The sequence below is a fragment of the Populus nigra genome, chromosome 2 (assembly GCF_951802175.1).
Source record: "Populus nigra chromosome 2, ddPopNigr1.1, whole genome shotgun sequence".
Classification (NCBI taxonomy): domain Eukaryota; kingdom Viridiplantae; phylum Streptophyta; class Magnoliopsida; order Malpighiales; family Salicaceae; genus Populus; species Populus nigra.
In genome coordinates this window covers 41,028,598-41,050,560 of record NC_084853.1, presented here as the reverse complement: position 1 = coordinate 41,050,560, position 21,963 = coordinate 41,028,598, and the positions used below count along the sequence as shown (strand labels likewise).

At 35.9% G+C, this 21,963-nt stretch overlaps 3 protein-coding genes across 12 annotated transcripts; 1 reads left to right on the top strand and 2 right to left on the bottom strand.

Annotated features, from left to right (window-relative positions):
• Nucleotides 1-6,862, top strand: LOC133682592 (DUF724 domain-containing protein 2). Of its 4 annotated transcripts, none has more exons than XM_062105996.1 (9): nt 1-569; nt 1,246-1,656; nt 2,410-2,856; nt 3,431-3,542; nt 3,626-3,819; nt 4,516-4,594; nt 4,682-4,795; nt 5,601-5,771; nt 5,834-6,862. In XM_062105996.1, exons 1-9 carry the CDS (start codon nt 51-53, stop codon nt 6,526-6,528), a joined length of 2,742 nt encoding a protein of 913 aa, XP_061961980.1. In that variant the 5' UTR covers nt 1-50; the 3' UTR covers nt 6,529-6,862. The 4 variants fall into 4 exon arrangements, with proteins under 4 accessions (XP_061961980.1, XP_061961979.1, XP_061961981.1 ...); XM_062105995.1 differs by having other exon boundaries at nt 2-569; nt 3,425-3,542; XM_062105999.1 differs by having other exon boundaries at nt 427-569; nt 1,334-1,656; nt 3,425-3,542.
• Nucleotides 6,863-7,900: 1,038 nt separating this feature from the next.
• LOC133682350 (probable pre-mRNA-splicing factor ATP-dependent RNA helicase DEAH2) lies at nt 7,901-11,835 on the bottom strand. 4 transcript variants are annotated; one of them, XM_062105654.1, is made up of 7 exons: nt 11,391-11,834; nt 10,805-11,007; nt 9,629-10,713; nt 9,089-9,214; nt 8,747-8,985; nt 8,490-8,608; nt 7,901-8,279 (listed from the first exon to the last, which is right to left on the bottom strand). In XM_062105654.1, the coding sequence occupies exons 1-7, from the start codon at nt 11,679-11,681 to the stop codon at nt 8,153-8,155; spliced, it is 2,190 nt and encodes a 729-aa protein (XP_061961638.1). In that variant the 5' UTR covers nt 11,682-11,834; the 3' UTR covers nt 7,901-8,152. The 4 variants fall into 4 exon arrangements, 3 of the variants coding, with proteins under 3 accessions (XP_061961638.1, XP_061961639.1, XP_061961640.1); XM_062105655.1 differs by lacking the exons at nt 7,901-8,279; nt 8,490-8,608 and having other exon boundaries at nt 8,825-8,985; nt 9,089-9,189; nt 11,391-11,835; XR_009836665.1 differs by lacking the exons at nt 7,901-8,279; nt 8,490-8,608 and having other exon boundaries at nt 8,963-8,985; nt 9,089-9,315; nt 11,391-11,835.
• A 2,206-nt stretch (nt 11,836-14,041) lies between these two features.
• On the bottom strand, nt 14,042-19,171 carry LOC133681374 (uncharacterized). Of its 4 annotated transcripts, none has more exons than XM_062104406.1 (5): nt 18,926-19,171; nt 18,504-18,670; nt 17,793-18,392; nt 14,439-14,583; nt 14,042-14,310 (listed from the first exon to the last, which is right to left on the bottom strand). In XM_062104406.1, exons 3-5 carry the CDS (start codon nt 18,319-18,321, stop codon nt 14,265-14,267), a joined length of 720 nt encoding a protein of 239 aa, XP_061960390.1. In that variant the 5' UTR covers nt 18,322-18,392; nt 18,504-18,670; nt 18,926-19,171; the 3' UTR covers nt 14,042-14,264. The 4 variants fall into 4 exon arrangements, with proteins under 4 accessions (XP_061960390.1, XP_061960391.1, XP_061960392.1 ...); XM_062104407.1 differs by having other exon boundaries at nt 18,504-18,601; XM_062104408.1 differs by lacking the exon at nt 18,504-18,670.
• Nucleotides 19,172-21,963: the final 2,792 nt, after the last annotated feature.

The following is a 21,963-nucleotide window of genomic DNA, read 5'->3' as shown; positions in this document are numbered from 1 at the left end:
CCTCGGCCTAGGGTTTTCTTCTTTTCACTACACAAAATGAAAAACAAAATATGGCAGGCTTAGATTCGAATCCCCAACCCCAACAAAACCCTCATCAGCAAAACCAGACCAGCACGGTGTTCTTCAACAAGGGCGAGGAAGTAGAAGTAAGCAGTGAGCAGGAAGGTTTTAGGGGTGCATGGTATTTAGCTACCATTTTAGATTTCCCAACACCATCACAGCCACAATCAGCCTCGGAGAAGAAAAGGAAAGCGATTGTTCAGTACAAAACTTTGGTTACTGAAGACGGGCCTGCTCCTTTGTTAGAACAAGTCGACCCTCAACTCATTAGGCCTTTGCCTCCTCAAGATTCGCTTAAAAATGGCGGGGTTTTTCAAGAAAACGAAGTCATTGATGCAAGTCTTAGATATGGCTGGTGGTCTGGTGTTGTAAAGAAGGTTATTGATGGGGGGGCAAGATATATGGTTTATTTTGATAACCCTCCTGATGTTCTTGATTTTGATGCCAAAGATTTAAGGATTCACTTGGATTGGGTTGATGGCAACTGGGTCCGACCCGAAATGCAGCAGGTTTTTCTCATTTTCTTGAAACTGGAGCTTTCGATGTGCGCTTTTTTATTATTTTTTGGTGTTTGATTGATTGTGTATTGATATTGTTTAGATGTTTATGAAATTGTGTTGCATGTTCTATCAATAGTCTTAAATATATCTAACTGTGGGTGTTTTCGAAATCTTAGTAGAAATTGAATGGCTCAATTGCATGTTGTGTTTCGGAGATTTGGACGCCGATAATTTTTTTTGTGGTCCTACATGCACGAGTGAAAGGATCACTTTGATTCATTTATTTTAGCTGCTATTTCTTTCTCTGTGCATCTGCTTAGCTTAATCAATTCCTTATCTTTTTGTAAGTTAACAAACAATCTCCCACTATTTGCACGCCTATAGTGTATGACAGCTTGTGTTATGTTAAGTTCTGGAAATGACTGCAGTACCTGCTCGATACTTTCTTAGTGCCCCAGCTCTGTCTAACCTGAATACGGTTATTGAATTTCAACTTTCGTTATCTGTCAATGCCCCAGCTTTGGATTTTAATTCATCCTGTATTAATTTGTGAATCCATCATCCATGATCATCTCTAAAATCAGTACTGACATTTTGTTCTTTCTATATATTTATATATGTATATGCCTTTTGTTTTACTTGTTTATCATATCAGTGATTTTATTTCTCAATTTTATTTTTAAAGCAAGCAACAGGGTCGGTTTTTAGCTCAGGAACTGAAGTAGAAGTGAACCTTGAAAAAGATAATGTACGTGATATTTGGTTACCTGCAGTTGTCGTCAAGGAAAATGAGGATAGAACTTTCTTGGTAAAGTGTCAAAGCTCATGGAATAGTGATGAGGCCGGAACAATGAAAACAATTGTAGATTCCCTTCACATTCGGCCCACTCCTCCTCATGCAGACAGAAATTATGAGTTGCTGGAAAGGGTAGATGCACACTATGGAATTGGTTGGAGATCTGGAGTAATTACAAAACTTCTTGCTGGGAGGAGATACAATGTCTTTTTTAAGCAGGGAAATGAGGACAGGGAACTTGGTCAATCGAAGATAAGGCCTCATATGGAATGGGTTGATGGAAAATGGATTAGTAAAAAGGTATAATATTCATTTGGCTTATTATGTAAGTTTGTGTTCTGCTTAGTAGCAAGGGGCTGTTGTTAAATATGGTGGTGGTTATACATCTAGATCTGTTCCTATGGGTCGAAAGATTCATTCCCGACAGTGTGAGCTATTAGGTTCAGCTTTTCCTCATTGTGTCAATTAAGCTAAAGCTCACTCTTTATATAGAGTGGTTTTATGGGAACATGAAGTGATCAACATAGGACATCTATGGTCTTTATGGTCAATCAGTTTAAGATTAATTTGGTCCATATGGGAGAAAAAAGAAGGGAAAACAATTAAAAATTGAGCTGTTGACCAAGGTGTAGGAAGTGTGCTGGCATGAATCTGATTCACTTTTGTATTGCTTCATATGTCATCTTACAATGTATAGTTTTATCTATCATGTATGCCAGCTCACACAGACACATGTATTTACCTGCACTTCTCTTATAAGCAACTTCACATGTTTTGCATTTTGCATGAGGAAGTATTTAGAATGCATAATTAATTGACTAGTTTAGCATAGGGAATGCAACATGTCTTACCTTACTTTCCTTGACATGTAAATGGGCAGTGGCTGAGGAGCTTAGGTGATCATTTGTGCTGTGTTTTCTTTTGGTGCAATAGTTTGATGCATTTATTTTCTAAAGTTTGACAGGATTGTATGAAATGAAGCAAGGAAGCTAAAAACATGGCAGATAATTCCCGTCATCTTTTTGTAGCTTAACTTCTCTGTTTTTTGTTCAGGAAGTTAGAATTCTTTCTGATAGTCGAGGACAGTTTGGTAGCACCAACAACAATAAAAACCCTGATGTGGCAGAACTACACAAAAGCTCAAGTGCTTCTGAAGATAAGACCAAAGAGAAAACAGTTTCCACTAGCATAAGAAATATGGCAGAGCAATCAACTCTCTCGGGTGAAAAATCAGCGAAGAAGCCAAAGCCAACACTTTTTAATTGTAGTGGCATGCGTTCAAACCCTTCCAGTATGCTAATTGAAATAGATGCTCTTGAGGCCCCATTATCAGTTTCAGCACTGCAGTCTAGGAATATCCCAATTGAAATGTCAAGTAATGAAATGCTTTGCGGTTTTACCTCTTCAAAAACAGGAGGTAAAAGAACAAGATGCATAGAAAAACTTGTTGATGCTCAGCCTTCTAACAAAACCGAGAATTCTTCTGCAGGAAAGGCAACTGTGAGTTGAATTTCGTCATTTGAATCCTTCATTGATTTTTTATGCTCTATACTTCTAATAGAAGCATTTTTTTGGGATGGTCTGCACACCCTGCCGGTGATCCAGTGAAATATTCAGATATCGACATATGATTTATGGCAACCTTGATTGGCATTTTGGGTGTATGGTGGGTCCATGAGACACTGTTAAATTGAAAGTCTTACTTGCAGTCTCTCTTCCAGTCTCACAGCCACAAACTTGTCTTGCACACTACGAAAGAGCTTTACAAGTGGTATTGCATGCAGAACATTTATGAAACTAGCAGTAGCTCAAATGCACTTGGAAGATCAAATAAATCTTTTTACTTGTTTTTGTCACAAGCAAAAATGAAATATTGCTCAACGGATTAGGCAATAATTGAGCCTAGTTGTTTTAAAATAAACTAAGTTTAGCTTTCTTGTAGGCATTGATGGTCACCTTTCTATGCTCGCTTTTGTTTGTTCTGTCAGTCTTTCTGTGAGAACCTTATTCTACCATAATTTTTTCTGTATTTTTTTTTCCTTTTGCTGATTGGCATTGCCTCTTATAGATGCAGAAGACTAAGCAACTGAAAGTACTTGAATTGGACTGCCAGAAAGTGGAAATTATAACAAGGATAGGGAGAGTCACCAAATCGCCATTTAGAAGTCCAAATGCTTCAGCAGCAGGTATATGCTTCTTTACTTGTTAATGCCTGTTACATTGCTTATTTCTTTTATTCACAGGATCTCTTATATTGAGTGATTTTCAGTGAAGGATGGCAATGCAGTGGATGTTGCGGTCCAAGGCATCAGTGAGATTGACTTTAAAACAAAAGAAATTGAAGTCCCTTTCATCATGGGATTAAAAGCTACAGAGGGCATTTATCAGGATGACAAGGAAACACTGAAGCTTCTGAGGGATCAGAAGAAGAGTTTGAATGATTCAGCAAAAGACAAGAACTTGGTAAGCAAGAGGTTTCCTTTTCTGTTGAGCTGGGGTTTGGGGGTGGTGGTGCTGCGCTTAAAAGCTTAGGAAAACTGCCAAGATAATTTGATAGGTATGAGAACATCTAATTATGAGAAAGAGATGGTAGACTGGTGACAGGATAAAACAGTTAATGTTTTGGAATTTATGATACTAATTCATCTGCAGTAATGCTTGTAATGGTTGTGATTAATGGAATTTAGTTTTGAAGTTTCCATGAAATTACAGTTTCAGACATTAACATTAGCTGGTCCTTTAAAAGTTTTGCCATATTTTGAAATGTTATACTAGGTTGCAGGCTCTCTCTTCCTAAAGGTGACTTGCTTGTTACTTCGACATGCTGGATAGAAGTGATATTCTGTTATTGGATAGAAAAAAGTGATACTCTTCAGTGTAGTTTGTTTGAGTGGTTGCACAAGTGATTGGTGTTCCTATTTTGGCATCCTACCATTGACCAAAGTTTTGAAGAAATCACAGTGCACAGCCATTTCATTGGTGTTGGTCATGAAAGTTGGTTCCAATTTTCAGGGGAGCCAAGGGTACATGCGGTTTTTCATTTTATTGCCATTAAAATGTGCAGAGGCGTGGAACATAAAATAGTGTTTAAGGGTTCCCAATTATGATTACTTGTATAGGAGATTATCACAATGTTCTTTACTGCTCTTTTTGGTGCAGGAACATGTAGGAAGCAGTCAAAGAAGAAAGAGGGGAAGGCCGTGCAAATTAACTATAAACTCAAAGGCTTCGGTGACTAGTATGTAAATGCTTTAAACCACAACTTTTGGCTGGTCATTTTGTAATTATTTTTTAAAGATAGAGAGATATACCATATAACATGCAGGTCGGGAGGACCTTGGCTCTGGGGACATTGCTGATGAAGTTGTACAAGTGGTTGTGAAAGACCTTACAACTAATGAAGTTGAGTGGCTGACACAGGCAAGGATGGAACCTAAAGGTATGGAGGGCTTTAAACCTCAGTTATTCTATGCCTTCCTGCAAGGAACATCTGTTGTGGAAGTTTAAGCTAAGAAAAAGGAGGTTTTGGATTTATCAACCAATACCCAGAATGCAATGAGCCATATAATGAGGATACCACTGGGAAAGAAAGAGAAAGTGCCAAATGAAACTACTGTGCAAGTATTAGACAAACAGCTTTAGCTGTCATCAAAAGGGTGACTAAAGCAAACCAATAACTTCATTACTTTGCACTGTGATGACATAGATATTGATTTTAGGAGTTGCCACCTAGTCATCCTGCAACATTAGGTTTGCGTATAGCATGGCATGCTTTTGACTTCTGTCGTGGATAAACTTATTTTCTGTTTTGTCATAGATGTCTTAGAAAGATTAAATTCTCTTGTTGATTTTTTAAATGGCCACTACAACAAATCCAGTTCCAAGTTTCTGATTCTCCATTTCTTTTGCCATGTTTGTTCAACTGAATAATAGCATTGGTTCCTGAAATCTTTCCTAGGAGAAGGGACACTGAAGTATTGGTTCTCTTGTTTGATACAACCTCTTGTCTAGAAAAATGAAGTGAATGTATATAAGCAAATCATGGGATACTGGTTAGTTCATCATGTGGGAGATATTTCTCCAGAAAGTTGATAGCATGAGAAGATACTTTTCCTTTTCTCTTGGTCCTGCCTCTCTCTCACGCCCTCTTTAGTCTTTACCATAAGAAAAACGGGAAGCATGGAAAGCTACACATGGATTTGAATATATGTATCCATTACTAAAGCCTGATTGGAATTATGCAGTTTCTCAAAATTCTTCAAGAGAGAGAAGCAGTGAAGTTTCCAAGACAGATTTCATGTCAAGGGAAGTTGATGCAGCTGTTGCTGCTGCATCGAAGAATGTAGCTGATGATGATCAACCTCTATCAACCTGGTTTGGGGGAGTGCATGCTTCAACAAGTCTTGGAGAACTAAGTAAGTCAAAACATTTAAATGATCTCTCTTGTAATTTTGCTTATTATATATTTCCTGTTCAGGATCATCTACTGGTAGGGCTGCAAGTGGAGGGAGTGAGGCTAGAGAAAAACAAGCTGTAGCAGTGGAATCTTGTACAATCGATGCAGAAGGCAATGACACTCTGGTGGAAAATCAGTCTGTACCTTTTGTAAAGAGGTCTCCAGTTTGGAACACGATTGAATCTATGGAAGTATTCCGAGCCATTCCGCAAAAACTGCATTTTCATCCTTTGACTGAATGTAAAGAAGAGTATCGTGAAGGATCAGCCATTGGTATTATGGTAACATTTGCTAGTTTGTTTGATAAGATAACCTCACTTCAGTTTGATGATTGTAGAAGCATATTAGAGAGCACATTGGAAAGTCTTCTTGACTTGGAGAAGCATGGATTTGATATCACTGTGCCACGTGGTAGGTTGAATGAATTGCTTTCAATTAAAGATGGGCAAGGGGAGGTACTAAATGATTCCAAAGATGCTGAAGGGAAATTACGAGTGCATACTGATGAGAAAAGAAAGCTGGAAGAGAAGAGGAACGATATTGAAAAGAAGATTACTGAGCTACAGGAAGAACTTGCTTTAACCAAGGCAAAGATGGAGGTTAAGAACCTTGATCTTTCCAAGTTGCAATCCCATGCTAATGCCATAAATGAACGGATTAAAAATGCTCGGGATCATTTCGGAAAAGTAGCCTCTGCTCCTTGGAACCCCCCCTGATGCACTGTAATCTCAATGAGTTTTCTTGCTCCCTGCACTTGGGTAAGTGGAGCATAGCGACTGAAAGTTGTTACGTTAATGCTTCAACGTCGTGATCATGAAAGTGTAGTTAACTAATTTCAGCTGTGTATTTATTACCTTTGGCTGTGTTGCATGGTTAATGATGAAATCTTTTTGGTGCCAAGTGTATGGGAATGTAGTTCGTCTCGAAACGGATGAAAGCTTTAATTTGGCTGGATTTTATCATCATTCAGGGTGATGGGTCATCTTCATGTTCAGAACATTAGATGTACCACCAAGTATTTGTATGATCATTTTCATGTTCAGAACTTAAGTATACGAGGGCTTGAATGATCATGCATGTCATTGTCAAACAAACAAAGCAATAATCGTGTATGGAAAATATAAGAGAAAAGGGAAACAAAACAATTAGAATAAAACATTTTCCTAAGGGTTGAAAGTGTGTTGGTGTAAACCTTTTTCATTATTTTTCAAGTTAATGCATTTATCATCTTGTAGAAAAAGAGTTTGAAATTCTTTCTAATCATCGAAAGTTTTAGTGAGGTCAAATTGTGAGAAATTAGTAAGCATGTATTCTTTCCTTCTTTTTTTGGAGAATCTTAAGCATGATTAAATTTGTTTAGGATTTGTATTAATTTCTGTTTTGTTATCTAAATTTTCCATCATAAAATCAAAGTTGCATATGAAAGGTAATTGTTAATTTGAGATATTTAGAGTGTTTGGAAATGCTATCTAACTCATGTTTTTAAAAAAATTATTTTTTTTGTTAAAAATTAATTTTTTATATATTTTAGGCTGTTTATTTTAAAAATAATTTTTAAAAAATAAAAAATATTTTTTTATGTATTTCAGTATGAAAAATACTTTAAAAAACAACTGCGACAATTCTTCTAATCAGACCCTTAGCATCAATGTTATTTAATAATTTGTTTAAATAGTGGTTTTTGTCACGGATTTGCTAGTGATAAATAGCAATATTGTCATGAGTTTATTTTTAACTGTAGAAATACATGTTTTTTTAAATAACTTTCTGTTAAATATATTCAATAATAACACAGCCAGCAGTCAAAATTCATATAAACAAATATGTTATAACTATTAAAAGGGGGAATAGATGAAAACAAGAATTTGGAATACAAACGACCCCATCACTTCTTGACCTAGGAGGGGTTTACTTTAGCTTATTTGTTCACCCACTTTTTGACCTAGGAGGGATTACTCCAGCTTAATTGTTCACCCAATATTTTAAAAGAGCCTTAATACTAGTTCATTTATTTGTTTTTTTTTTTAATCAAAGCACAAGGTTTAGCAATTAATTAGTAAGCAGGTAACACAAATTTGATCGAGTGTCTTCCCGAGTAAATAAATATCATAGACTGCAACGATTCCACATCCAAAAACAAATGTGGAGGCTTAAAACACAATAAAAATGACGATACAAAAGCTACTATTTGAAGAAATGGTACAGGCCAACTTGGCCAAAGCAACTGGATCCATAAAGGCAGTTGTATCGCAGAAGAGTACTAAATAGCTTCTAAAGAACAACCGCACTTTTCTTTTCTAGACAAGAAAAACTGGAAGGGTCCAGCAACTCATGGAGCATTCATTTTCTGTTCTTGTTGTCCTCCCTCTCCCTCTCCCGCTTCTTGTAAAGCTTTTCAAGAACTCGCTTGGCCTCACATTGTGGGAAGTTATCCAAGTCATAGTAATGTGATGCTATGTCCACCAACCTGAACACCAAAAAATAAAAGTCAAGCATTTAGAGACACCATTGAAAAGACATCAATCACTTATTCAGTCCCAGAATCAACAATTATTCATTAAAATATTAAAAAAACACATTATTATGTCCACTTGCTATTGACTGCAACCAAATTCTAACATGGTCCTTAAAGACAAGATATAAACACAAACAAGCACTAAATGAAGGATAAACTAACCATTCACCACGAATGTCTAGCACGGTCCGAATATAATTCCTGCTGGTTAGGACATACTCGTTGTAAATCACCCACTCTGGCTTGTGATCCAAACAATTTGATGGATGCAAATGCACCGCCTGAAAAACAAATTAACACCACCAAGCAAAATTGTTATATAACAAACATCTTTCTATAATCAATCTTGAACGAAAAGAACATTAGAGCATCACTGCAAAAATAACAAGTTGAAAATACATGTTTAATTTTCCACATACTTGGTTGTCTTTCACTGTCAAATAGTGTCCAGATCGTTCAAGGTGAGCAACCTGCATAAAGTATCCGGCTAATATAGCTTTTCTTATGTTGATGTAGTAGTCGCGGCTGTTGAAGTCAGTGCTGCATAACCTGAGATTAAACCTGGCCATGATACGGACAAGCTGTTGTCTTACATTGTCAGCAGCCTTCAATGCCCTATGATTGATAAAATTTTCATAGCACCAGGATGGATCCTCATCTGCAATTCATTCACCAATAGGTAAGAATCTGACATAAATGACAATTATCGCAGACAATCAAATTTTAGAAAAAAAGAAACAGAATAGAGTAAAAGTACTTACTGTTTTGCTTAAATGCATGGTATACGTTCAACAGCGTGAGGTGATCCCCATCAATGTGCCCAAACCTAGCCTTCGCTTCATCGGCAGCCTTTTGAGCCTCCCTAGGGCGGACAAAGCAATTGGGTACTAAAGAAAGAATTTGGTTACCACAGAAGAGGCCCATGGTAGGTCAGCAGATGCAAACAGGCGAGACGATACCATTTGCTTCATGAGATAATACTGAGAAACTGCAACTATCTGTATCAGCACTAACTTAGAATCTGATGGTGCATGCCATCCGGGGGCATGGAACCCATACACGACAGTTGCTGACGACAACCTAATTGGACACATCAATTCTTTAACTGCATACATGCGTACTTGCAAACACATGTAAGCAGTTAAACAATTAACACAGTGCACAGAAAACTGGCTGCACACATGACATAAAAGAGGGATGCATCTGATAATACTGCAACCCAATGGCATTTACTCCCCTTAAATCATTTAGACCAGACTCAAGACTGCTTAAAATAAAATAAACATGGTTGCAAAAATTACCTGAAAGCATGGCCGAAATTGAGAGAATTTCATTTGAACAGTTGAATTCAGGACTCACAACGAGCATCTTTGACAGTTGAGGATCCAAGGGAAATTCACTCATGATCTCCCCAAGCTTTGTCATGTTCCCCTCATCATCCAATGCCCCCAAATAATTCAACACCTCCAAAGCTCGCATCAATGTTTCAGGGGCAGGAGGATCCATGAAATCAAAGTGCACCAGATCATCAATCCCCAATTTCTTCAACGTTAGAACTGTATTTGCAAGGTTTGACCGCAATATTTCTGGAAAGGTCTGTGGCTGGAGATCCTGATTGAAACTCCTCTCTGTGTAGAGTCTAAAACATTTGCCTGGTTGAGTTCTTCCAGCACGTCCTGATCTCTGGTGAGCACTAGCCTTTGATATGGGGGAAACTAACAAAGATTCAACCCGCACTCGGGGGTTATAAACCTTTTGTTTAGAAAAACCAGGGTCAATAACATAGACAATACCATCTATAGTCAAAGAAGTTTCCGCAATGTTTGTTGACACCACAATCTTCCTTCCAGAAGGGCCACCCTCCTGTAGTGGAGGTGGAGCAGGTTCAAATATTTTTTGCTGCATGGCCGGTGGAAGCGTAGAATATAGAGGCACTATTTTCACCGGCCCTACTTGGTCCCCTAAATTTCCAATTTCTTTTGTTATTTTTCGGCAAGCATCTTCTATCTCCTCCTCACCAGTTAGGAAAACAAGTATGTCCCCATGGGGTTCACACAAGTGTATCTGGACAACTGTCCGAATAGCTGCCTCTAGGTAATCTCTCTCAGGTTCCTGGGTATAGAAAATCTCAACAGGATGAAGCCTGCCAGGAACTTTCATAAGAGGTGCTTCACAAAAATAACCCTGAAATTTCTCAGCCTCTAGTGTTGCACTCATTACAACTAGCTTCAGGTCAGGCCTATTTTTCAGCACCTCTTTAATAAGTCCAAATAGCACATCTGTTGCTAGAGTTCTTTCATGAGCCTCATCAAGTATTATTACTTTGTACCTTTCCAAAAGCGGATCTGTCATTGCCTCTCTTAAAAGCATACCATCAGTCAGATACCTGCGAGAAAGGAATAAGAAAAATTATCACACAACTTAAATCCAAGAATCTTGGGAAAAAAGAAGTAACATAGAGGAGCTGAAGAACTCACTTCAAAACCGTTCTTGCACCGCTACAGTCTTCAAAACGGATGCTATAACCAACCTCTTCACCTATAGTAACGTCCATCTCCTCAGCAACACGCCTAGAAACAGACATTGCAGCAACCCTTCGAGGCTGGGTACACCCAATCATCATTTTCCTGCGTCTATCTGAAGATTCTAATTCGACAGCTTCCAAAACAAACTGAGGAATCTGTACCATCACAAATTTCTAGTTAGTTAAGTATTGCTTCTTTTTTTTGTCTAGTTTTCATTACATTGTATACCCACAATTAAGCATAGCATAATTCATATATGGGAAACCGAAAGGAAATGCTTTTTTTTTTTTTTTTAAAGTGAAAATATATCAAACTGAAAATATATCAAAGAAGTAACATAGAGGAGCTGAAGAATTCTATTTTTTTTTAATCTACGATAACCTAAGCTCGCTAGTTTTCTACTAAAGTATTTGCGTGCAAGAGAGCTGGTCGATAAAAAAAAAAAAAAAGACAAACAAATGACAGCACAAACAGCACACAAAACTATAATTAATCAAAAAACAATGTATAAAAAAGGGAAAAAGAAAAGGGAATAAACCTGAGTAGTTTTACCACTACCAGTCTCACCAACAAGGACGAGAACCTGATTTTTCTTCAAAACCTGTAAAAAATCGTCTTTCTGATGCCAAACAGGCAAATTCTTCCTCTTCTCTAATATCTCGTAGTATCTCTGAGAGTAAGGCTTCCCGTTCCACCGATTTATTGAGCTGCTTCCTTCATTGTTATTGTTGTTCGTCGCTCCGTTCGATTTCAACAACTTTGCAGAAACCGACGCCTCGTCTACCACGTCAAACAAACTCACCTTCCTCTTCCTCTCTGTACCCATCATCCAAACAAACCCTAGCGATTATGGGATCGAATTATTACCGTGAAAGAAAGAAAACCCTTAAATGTTAAAAAGAGAGACAGATGATAGGAGGCTAGGGCGAGAGTGTACTGTCTGTGATGGGAGATGGAAGGAACTTTACCGATTTGCTGATCGGTCCCTTTCCTTGTTATGTTTTTCAATTGAAAGGCCCGGCCTGCAATGAAACTAGGTGTAAGTGTGGCCCGATAGAGGTCTGAAACTGGGCCTGTTGACCAATACTTTATTATTATTATTATTATTATGATAAAGGTTTAATTAAAACCAATTATAAAGTATTAAACTTGTATGTGTGAAAGGTATAAGACTTGTGTTCTACACTAGACGCATGCATGATGATATTCAATTATTTCATCAACGAGGTATTCTTATTCTTATTCTTATTTATTTATTTTGAATTTAAAAAAACTTGGTAACGGTGAACTCTTTTGTTACTTATCAACCATTCAAGGGTAATGGGACGAATCATATAAATCAGAATATGAGTTTTGAAACCCGACCTGATTCGGGGCTAGAACCAGGTTGGGTTAATGAAAAAATAAGAAAAGTCATGACCCGACTGACCCAGTAATTCGGTTGACCCGGCAAAACCTGGTCAGAAACCCGGTTTCAACTAGTTGATTTTTGTTTTTTTACTAAAATAACATCGTTTTGAATTTTTTTTAAATAGAGATTGACTCGGCTAATCGACAACCTGATCAGAACCCAAAACCCTAGTTTTGGATCAGGCCAGTCACCAGATCGGGTTTAAAAACAATGATTAGAATGTTTTTATAACCAGATGTCGCACCTCAAGACACCCATTTAGTTTATTTAAATTATTATTACTAAAAAAAAAAAACAACATGGGATTTCACTATTTCATTGAATAGTTGTGCCTCTGGTTTAATATCGCGTTGAACAACATGGGATTTCACTATTTCATTGAATAGTTGTGCCTCTGGTTTAATATCGCGTTGTTGGTTTAATATCGCGTTGTTTGGTCAAAAATAACTACTTGATCCGTGCTATATTGTGAATCAAATATAATTTTTTTTGTTATGTGTTCTTTATCTATTTAAAATCAAAATCAATAAAATATATATATAAAAAAGCCTAAATGACTTGATTAAGGATAACAAATGTATCTCTTTAATTAAAATCTCTTTATCTTGTTAACAGGCTATATTTTGTTTTATGTTTTTTTATCACACCACATTACTGTAATTATATAAGCAAGTTTTAATTAAAAAAAGTAATATTATAATAATTCAAATTGAATATATTAAAAAAAATACAAGGACAATACACAACTTGCATGTTGTGGTGATGAAAATTTTAGATGTGTTACTAAATCCGACTCGGCTCAGCTTGGTGGGTTAACTTAAAGATCTTTTAACTCACTCATTTGTCTGGTTCGGGCTTCAAATCAAAATAAGTGGAAGTTGATTTAATTATCCTGATAGATCCAAACACAACTTTCTAAAAATCTGGTTTAACCTTAAAAAAAACTCAAGAGGAATCATTTGAATTTTTTTTTTATATATATATATATATATTAAAATGGCGATGTTTTCTATTCATTCAAATCAATTTAGATTACTATGTAAAATCCACAACTCAAAGTATAGAAGTGACAAGGTTTAATGACTTGTTATTTCTGTGCTTTTCTTTTCTGGATTTCTTTTTTATGTTTCTATACATTTCTAACGCGGGCTGTCTATGCTTTTTTTAGCGATGAACATGTCATGAAACATCCATACTTTTATTGCCATTTCTGCGTTAAATACTGGATCTTGGCAAACCACTTATCCTAATTCAGCCTTTTATCTTTGCACGGGATGTGATCAAGGTTTGAATTCATTTTCCTTGAATTGGTAATGTAAACAACAACTTTGTCAACCTTCTAAAATGTCATTTAAAATGTTTCTCACCAAATGACATTTTTTGCCATCTTACACTGTGTTAAGTATGTATTCAAGTACATACCTAGCACTCGTTGGTCACTTCAGGAAATTAAAAAAGAAAAGGATGTCCAGGATGTTGAATGTTTTCACAATGTATGGGAAAAGAAACCAAATACTTTTGAGGAAAATTAAGCATGTTCGCTGAGGAAAATCATCCTTCAAGTTAAAATTAAATACTGGTTCTTGGATGGTGGAAATAATTGCCCTTTCTACAGTTTTTGAGCTTGAATTCAGGCTTTACTTCCCAGTATGAAGGGGAAAACAGAAATATATTTGCTTCTCTAATATACACCATGGCAATAATGCTCCTCATTTCTATTATATGAAATCCGAATGCCAAGCCAACAACACTCTTTTAGCACAAACTAGGCAATGAACTTCTGAAATGAAAATCTATTAATTAGTCCTCTGAATTAGACACTGTACAAGCTGTAAGCTGTCCTTTTACAGATACCTGTCCAAGCTAGGTGTTCCCATATACACAACATTCGGAATAGTCAAGCGCTGCGTCAACACTAGTTTACAAAAGGGGACACGGCATTCAATAAGCCTATGCGACAGATATCAACAGTTCACTAGGAGGGAAAAGATTCAGTTAACTCTACTTCTTCCGCGAACCTGAACCAGAAACCTGCCTTCCTGCCAAACTGTGTTTCACATGAAACATATCAAAGAATGCATAGATAAGAGAGAGAGCAGTGAAACTTCAGTGCTTATTATCGAATGCACAAATGATTAAAGAACAAGCTACACATATACCACAAGGAACACATACTTGGAAGACCTGGAGCCTGATTCATCACTCTCATATGCAACATTGTTCTTGTACAACTGAACTGCAATCAGAGCTTCACCAGTACCCACTGCTGGCTCAGGAGACCCTTTTAAGGCCAAGCTTCCACTGTATCTGGAGCTAATTCCTGCAAGCAAAGCTTCACACTGTGTCACCAATGTAAATGTTAAATAGCAATACCGCTATCACCTTAAGATCAGAGAGAACTCTGGAAGATAGGTCTAGTGACCTAAAACTCCATGTAAAAAGCAGATGCTAGACTAGGTTAGTAGACAAAAAAGAAAAGAACAAGAACAAGAACAAGCATGAAATAAAGATGGATAGCTTAGAATAAATAGCTGCCTGAATTAACAGCTTCAAATAGGAGTGTCATGCATTATAGAGAAACTCAATCGCCAGCATAAATGGAGAAAAGCTCAAGAGTTGGTAGAGTGGAGCACGCATTGGATGGATAGATGCAAAATATAGTTTCAAATCCTATCATCCCCTTGGAACAAGGACATAAGAAGATGATTTCTAACAAGCCCTACTAACTCTAACTACATCAAAAAGGTGAATCTGATTTGGTGGACGCCAACTGACCAGAGGATGCTACCTGACTGTTAAAAATAATAACAAAAGAAAACTCAAAGTGCAAACACTTCATGAACAAAAGAAATGTCCCTAATTGTCAGCCTTGCACAGGCATTGGTGCTAGCACCACTGCGAAAACTCAGCAACTAAAAGCCATGATTCCTACATTCTTAGACAGAACCTCTTACCAAGATTCAGAAATTAGACAAAAGAAACTGACCACAGCCAGCTTCCCAGAGTATTGATATAGGAAGTAAAGCAATTGTGTAAGCCAATAAGCATGGTATCTAGCAATTGCAGTTGATAAGAGATCAATGATAAGAGCACAAGATTCCATGTTCTACTCATGACAAATGGAAGAGAGAGCAACAAGGCCAACTTGCTAATCATTTTGATTTTTCACCAGAGTAAGCCCCCAAAAGCATCAAACATTTCTAATGCGATCCATGGAACAATTCTTAAATAGCAAGCACTAGCTCCAGTGTTACTCATAAAGAGCAATCAAAGAAAAAATTTCAGTAATTGGGGAATATAGTCCTAACTTTTCATTCCCTTTTCTTTTTATCAGCATCCAATCCACATTATGTTTCCCTAACCATGGTTTGAAGGTTTTGAAGCCCAGCAGAAATGTAAATATTCCTTTCCATTTTCAATAGCATATTAAAGAAGATTTCTTCAACAGCATATCAGAAAGAAGATTGATCTTAGATTACAGTTGAAACAGAAGCAGAAGAAATCATCCCAAGAAGACTTTTCCTTCAGGAGACATCCCAAGAAGGCTTTAAGTGCATAGGATGCAATATATTATGTATGTTCTATCAATTGCCACGACTGATTGGTAAGATCACAAAAAATAACAAATCTACAAAATGTAAATTGATAAAACAAACTTACTCAGGTCATATCAAAGGCAAAAAATAAAAGTCACATAAGATAGATTTGTCTCCATGAAATAATCAGACATATCCAGTTAAAAAAGGGAGATAGGGACAAAAAGAATTAAATTAAACTTGATATCAAAGCATGCAATGAATACAATTACAAGCAAGAAATGCAGCTTTGGTCAAAGGTAAAGTATCCAAATTCTTCTTATCTTTTGAATAGGTCAAGTGTTCAGAATATGTTGCAGAAGTTCAGGTCCAAGCTGTAAAGCAATTCAAGTTTCAGGTTAGAAGCTTTTTGAAAATAATCCACCCTGTTTTTATCTAACAAGTTATTTGCAGTTATTCATGCACAATGATGAATGACTGTTGAAAATTTGAAAAAATTCATTTTTTTTCATTAATTTGAATGTTTCTAAAAAAATATTACATTGCAAATTTCAAAAGGGATTTTATGAGCAGCTAAGTTCAAAGCCTATAAACATTGCATGTTAGACAGAGTGTATTATGTGAAGTTGTCAGTTAACTTCTCTCCTCATTCTTTGTTAATATCAAGCATGATGTCTAATTGCAAAAAGCAGAAGGATTTAAAGTCGTTGGACATTGATTAACTGGTATTTTGCAAATGAGTAAAAAGAGTTAAGCTTTTGTGGGAAAAAAGTACTATAAAAGGAAACCAGGCAAGATGTGACTTCAGCATCAGAGAAATCTAACATCTATAGGAATTTTACAGAATTTCCATTCAAGGATCAAAGGATATATAAATGGTATTTTCATGGGCATGCATCTGTGGAATGATACATGAAACTCAAGAAAACCTGAAAACTAAAGGCAAGTATGGCATTACAATCTTAAGCAATCACTTCCGGTCAAAAATACACCTATGTTGTAAGCGATCCACCTTGTGGGAAGTTGGGGTGAAATATTGATCAAGCATGGAATAGACGCTAAAAGCAGGAAGGTTAAGGGATTGTTTTCAGTTTTCAGTCTTCAGACATTGCTCTGGTAATTTCATAGCAACCAAATTCAAGGTTTGTCATTTTCTCTAAGAGCAGTAAGTTGGTTGAGTTCATGGCATCAAAGAAGCTGAGCTGAGCACTTGAAAGAGGATGCTTGACACAGATTGTTTGGAGCTGCATGGAGACTCACAGGAGTTTACTCCTAATCCTGTTGACGTTGAAGCAATTCTGCATGATGCGATGATAATGACTTCTGATTCTCAGTTATCACTTGTTTGTCATATAAGACAAGCAAATAATGAAGTTGTGCATTTATGAGCTAGGTATCTGTACCAGTGAGCATCCCTGATGAATACTCGGCTTTTGTCCACTCATTCTGGAGGATTTGTTAGGAGGAAATACTGATTTGATGTAATTTGATTGTTATCAATTAACACAAAATTTACTAGTTTTTATTAAAAAAACGCATTCCAGGAAAAAAAATACCATCACAGACATTTCACTTATATTTACTGGTCAGATTCCATGACATTCAGAAGAAACAACAGTTGTTAAGCAAAACACTTAAAAGGATAATTCCAAGAAGAAAAGAACATAACAAAAATATTATGACATTTCACTTATATTTTACTGGTCAGTTTCCTTGACATTCAGAAGAAACAACTGATGTTAAACAGAACATTATAAGATAATACCAAAGCATAGTTGTGAAGTGGAGATCATAGTGGACATTTCTATCAGGGGGCATGTTTCAGATGCCCTATCTAATAAGCATATTTGTAAAGTGGGAAACATGTTCGAGATATCATGACCAAAGTTTGCACAAAAATTGTGGCTTATTGTGAATAGACATGCAACATATGACCTGTTTGAAACACAGTTCTTGGTATGAGACCAATCAAAACTTCAAAAAGCCAATATACCTTGATATATTATAATGAGGCAGAAAATGATTGTGATGACCATGGCAGACAAGCTGCTGCTCCAAGATGATGTCTTTGCTGCTCTCATCTTCTTCAGTGCTTTAAGTCTTTCAATCCTGGCACGTTTTCGCATGGCAAGCTCGGTGATTTCTTTCATCAACTTCTGGTCAGCAGCATCCAGTGACAGACCTTTAGGAGGTCTTGGTGGTTTGGGGGGTTTTTTCAAATTCTTTATGCGTTTCTCCACAACAACTTTTCTATCCACAAAGGTTATGTTCTGCTTTCCCTCTTGTCCTTCTGAATTATTGTCTATCAACAACTCCACATTGCCAGCCGCAAGCTCACTAAAGTTTGATGAATATGCCAATCCATGAAAATCCACGGGCCCAGTACATGCCCTCTTTAAAATTGTCTTGGTTTGTCCATTTGCTGAAATGGGATCGCTCATTTTATCTTCTTCGTTGGTTGTCCCACCACTTTCAAGATCAACTTCAAGCTCCCTTCCTCTCGAAACAAATTGACTCATCATCCAAGGTAGAAATTTATAACACTACTTTCCCGTCCAACGCACTGTTATTATTGCCTTGCAAAATTCGAGCCCTTGTCGTAACACAAACAAAGGTTTCACCATAATCAAAACCTATAAAAGGAACTCTTCATTCCAAGCTAAAACAAAGAGAACCCTTGATCAAATGTACTATCCGAATTTACCACAAAAACGAAATGCAGAGAGGCCCCGTATTCAGGAAGTGTTTTCTCTTATCACCCATAATTTCTCAACCATGTTGAATTATCTTTGTAATCTCTCTCTACATTTAAAAAGACCAAATATTTTCAACCAAACCTCAAAAAATCAACAGAACCCAGCAAGCCAGAACCTATTATGTTAAACATAAAATTTCAATGCTATAACAATACACTTGAAAATGCCAAAAAGACAAATATAAGAAATGAGAACAAACAAAAAATGCAAATATGAAACGATCCATATCTGATATCACCAAAAAAAGATTCGCTTAAGCTAACATTGTCTGAAACTTTCGAATTTGGTGATTGTTTCTTCGCTATGTTCAACTTCATAAAGCAATTCTAATAGCCCAGAAACCAGAAGAACCAAAAAAAAAAAAAGGTACCTTTAGCTTCGATGGAGTAGGAGGTTCGTGAAGGTAGGAGGATTAAACGTGGGCTTCGTCTAAAGATAAAGGTATCCCTAAATTTCGAGGGTTTCCCTTTGCTTCCTTTACTTTATAATTAGCATTCAGCATTCTTTTCCTTTGTTTCTTAGCATTCAGCGAACAGCATTCACGGACATGAGTGCAAAAATAATACGCTAATTTAGTAAAGTACTCCACTCGCTCGCTCGCTCACCAAAATAATAATAATAATAATAATAATAATCTACATGGAATGTAATTATGTAATAACAACGCAATATGTGCAAAACACACAGCCGAACCAAAGGAGGAGTCTTTAATTAATTCCTTATTTGGTATTGCGATTTTTAAAAAAAATTGATTTTTTTTTAGATTAATTTTTTAAAAAACATTTTGATATTCTAATATCAATAATAAATTTTAAAAATAAAAAAAAATATTATTTTAATATATTTTAAAATAAAAAATAATTTTAAAAAGTTTGTTGAACTATAAATTTTAAATAGTATTTGGAGTAGTGAATAGTGATGACCGACGCCTGTCACGGCCCAGTCGTGGAAATAAAAGGGGTCTTAATGGTTAACGTGTCATCGTGTCCAAGGACGGCAGAGGGCAACTGCCGGTCGTTACCAACACGTGTCAGGCTCACATATTCCTAATTTTGAAGAAAAGAGGAAATCGTCAAACTTCAATCAATCGTACCGTTCTATTGCTCTTCCCTTCCCAACGGATAAACACTACTTTTCTTATTGAGGGATTCAGAGGGATTTAATTTTAATTTACACCATGGTTGCGCAAGCGTCTTGATAGTCCAATATATTTAGTGGGTTTTGATTTAGGTGGGTCTGTTTTTATGTTTAAAAATATTTTTAAGATATTTTAATTTTTTTAAAATTAATTTTTTCATAAATTTGGATATACTAATGTTAAAAATAATAATATGTTATTTTAATTTAATTTTAAATAAAAAAATATTTTAAAAAATAACTATTACACAATTATAAATAACATGAACGAAGAAAAGAAAAGTAAAAATGCAAATTGACGACCCCAAATCACCTTCTATTATCAATTTAAATGGGCCACAAGAATGACAAAAACAAAGTCCATTACCCCACGCTGCCGGTGGCCGGATATGACCAAGTGACCTAAAACATGGGCTTGTTTTAACAAATGGAATCCAATGGTGGGGTTATCGGAAAGTCCGCCAGAGAAGAGACATTGAGAGTAGGTGGTTTGAACTCTGTTTGAAAATACGTTAAAAAAATTTAAAAATAATTTTTTATATTTTTAAATTATTTTGATACGTTGATTTTAAAAATAATTTTAAAAAATAAAAAAAATTTAATTTTAATATATTTCTAAATAAAAAACATTTTAAACTATAACCACTACCACAATCTCAAATAGATCTAGTTTGTCTCCAAAATAAGGGCAGTCTCCATGGAGAGATGTTAAAGCAAATAACAAAATGAAAATGCTAGAACTAGATAATACCTGAATGAGTTAAAAAATTAAATTAAAATTATTTTTTTTAAGAAAATAAAAGGATTAGCAAAACATTGTGGAATAGTGGTAAGCAAAAAAACCGACAAACTGATAAAATCAAGAAAACCGGAAAAACAATAATTGAAAAAACCGAATCATGAAAAAAAAACCGATTAAACGGATTAGAATATTTTAAAAAAATTCGGTTTGATTTCGGTTTTATAAATCTGAAATCAAAAAACCGAACCGAACCGGTTTAATTAAGAAATAAACCGAACTAAATTGAACCGATAAGAGCCCATTAGATGTCCAAAAAACAATATAATTTTCAGATTTTAATATAAAATAACCAAACCGAACCAAAACCAGTCGGTTGGGTTACGGTTTTTAATTTAAAATAACCAAACTAAATCGAAACCGATTGGTTGGAACCAGTTTTAATTCGGTTTTGGTTTTTCCTTTATATATAAATTTTGATTTAATTTTTATATATAAAAACCAAACCAAACCAAATAAAAAATGAATGGTGTATCTAGTATTTTATCCTTAATTATTGTTTGTATTATCGCCATGCATGTATACAAAGATAGCTCTGTGTTAAATGGAATTGAAATGTTTAAAAATTGTTTTAAGATATCATTTATTTTTACATTTTAAAGGGTTTTAAAAAAAATTAATTTTTTTTATTTTGTTTTCTTTACTCGAAATCAATTTCTTTTATATTTTCATATAATATTTTTCTGCAACTGTTATTATATTCCAAACACCAACAAGATTTCGAGAATTTTAAGCCAAAACAAAGAGGAAGTTTGACAAACAAATATACTCGAACGGAATGATTGGTGCCAAAGACCTTAATGAAGGTGCTGGCAATGTGCAGTGCTGCACCACCATTTTTAAGCAAGAACTCATAATAATTTCTTATAGATCCCTGTATATTAGAGGACTTCTCGGTTGCATCTATAAGATTTTAAAGTAGACAAGAATTGGAAGTGATATGCAGTGGCAGTTTTGTAGAAGGAAGAAGCAAGCAGAAACAATATGATGTCTCTCTCTCTCTCTCTCTATAAGACCTTATGTTTGCTCGATAATCAATGCAAATAATTAACAGAAAAAGAATGAGCTGAGGTCAATAAGCTTATCCATAAGCATCAATGCTTGCATATTCAATCTGCATGCAATCAAGCACCCTTCATTGCCAATCACTCATCGGTTTTGGCATAGAAAAGACCCACAACCCGATAAGCAATGTCTTTTAACCCAGGCTTCTTATAAAACATAAGGCCAGAGGCTCAAAGTCACCTCTCGAACATCAGAAATACGGCTACAACTGAGCCCATATTCAGCTCTTAGCCTTGCTACATCTCTCCCAGCCCCAACCCCAACCCCAACAAAAGTAACCTTAGGGTCACTGAAGAAGTCCTTGAGAGACCGGGGAATATAGTCCATGTAGAGGAGTTGAAGTATGTACGAGGCAGTTGTGTCTGCAAAGTGGTAGTTCTGTTGTTCATTGTTGCCGTAGTGTTGGC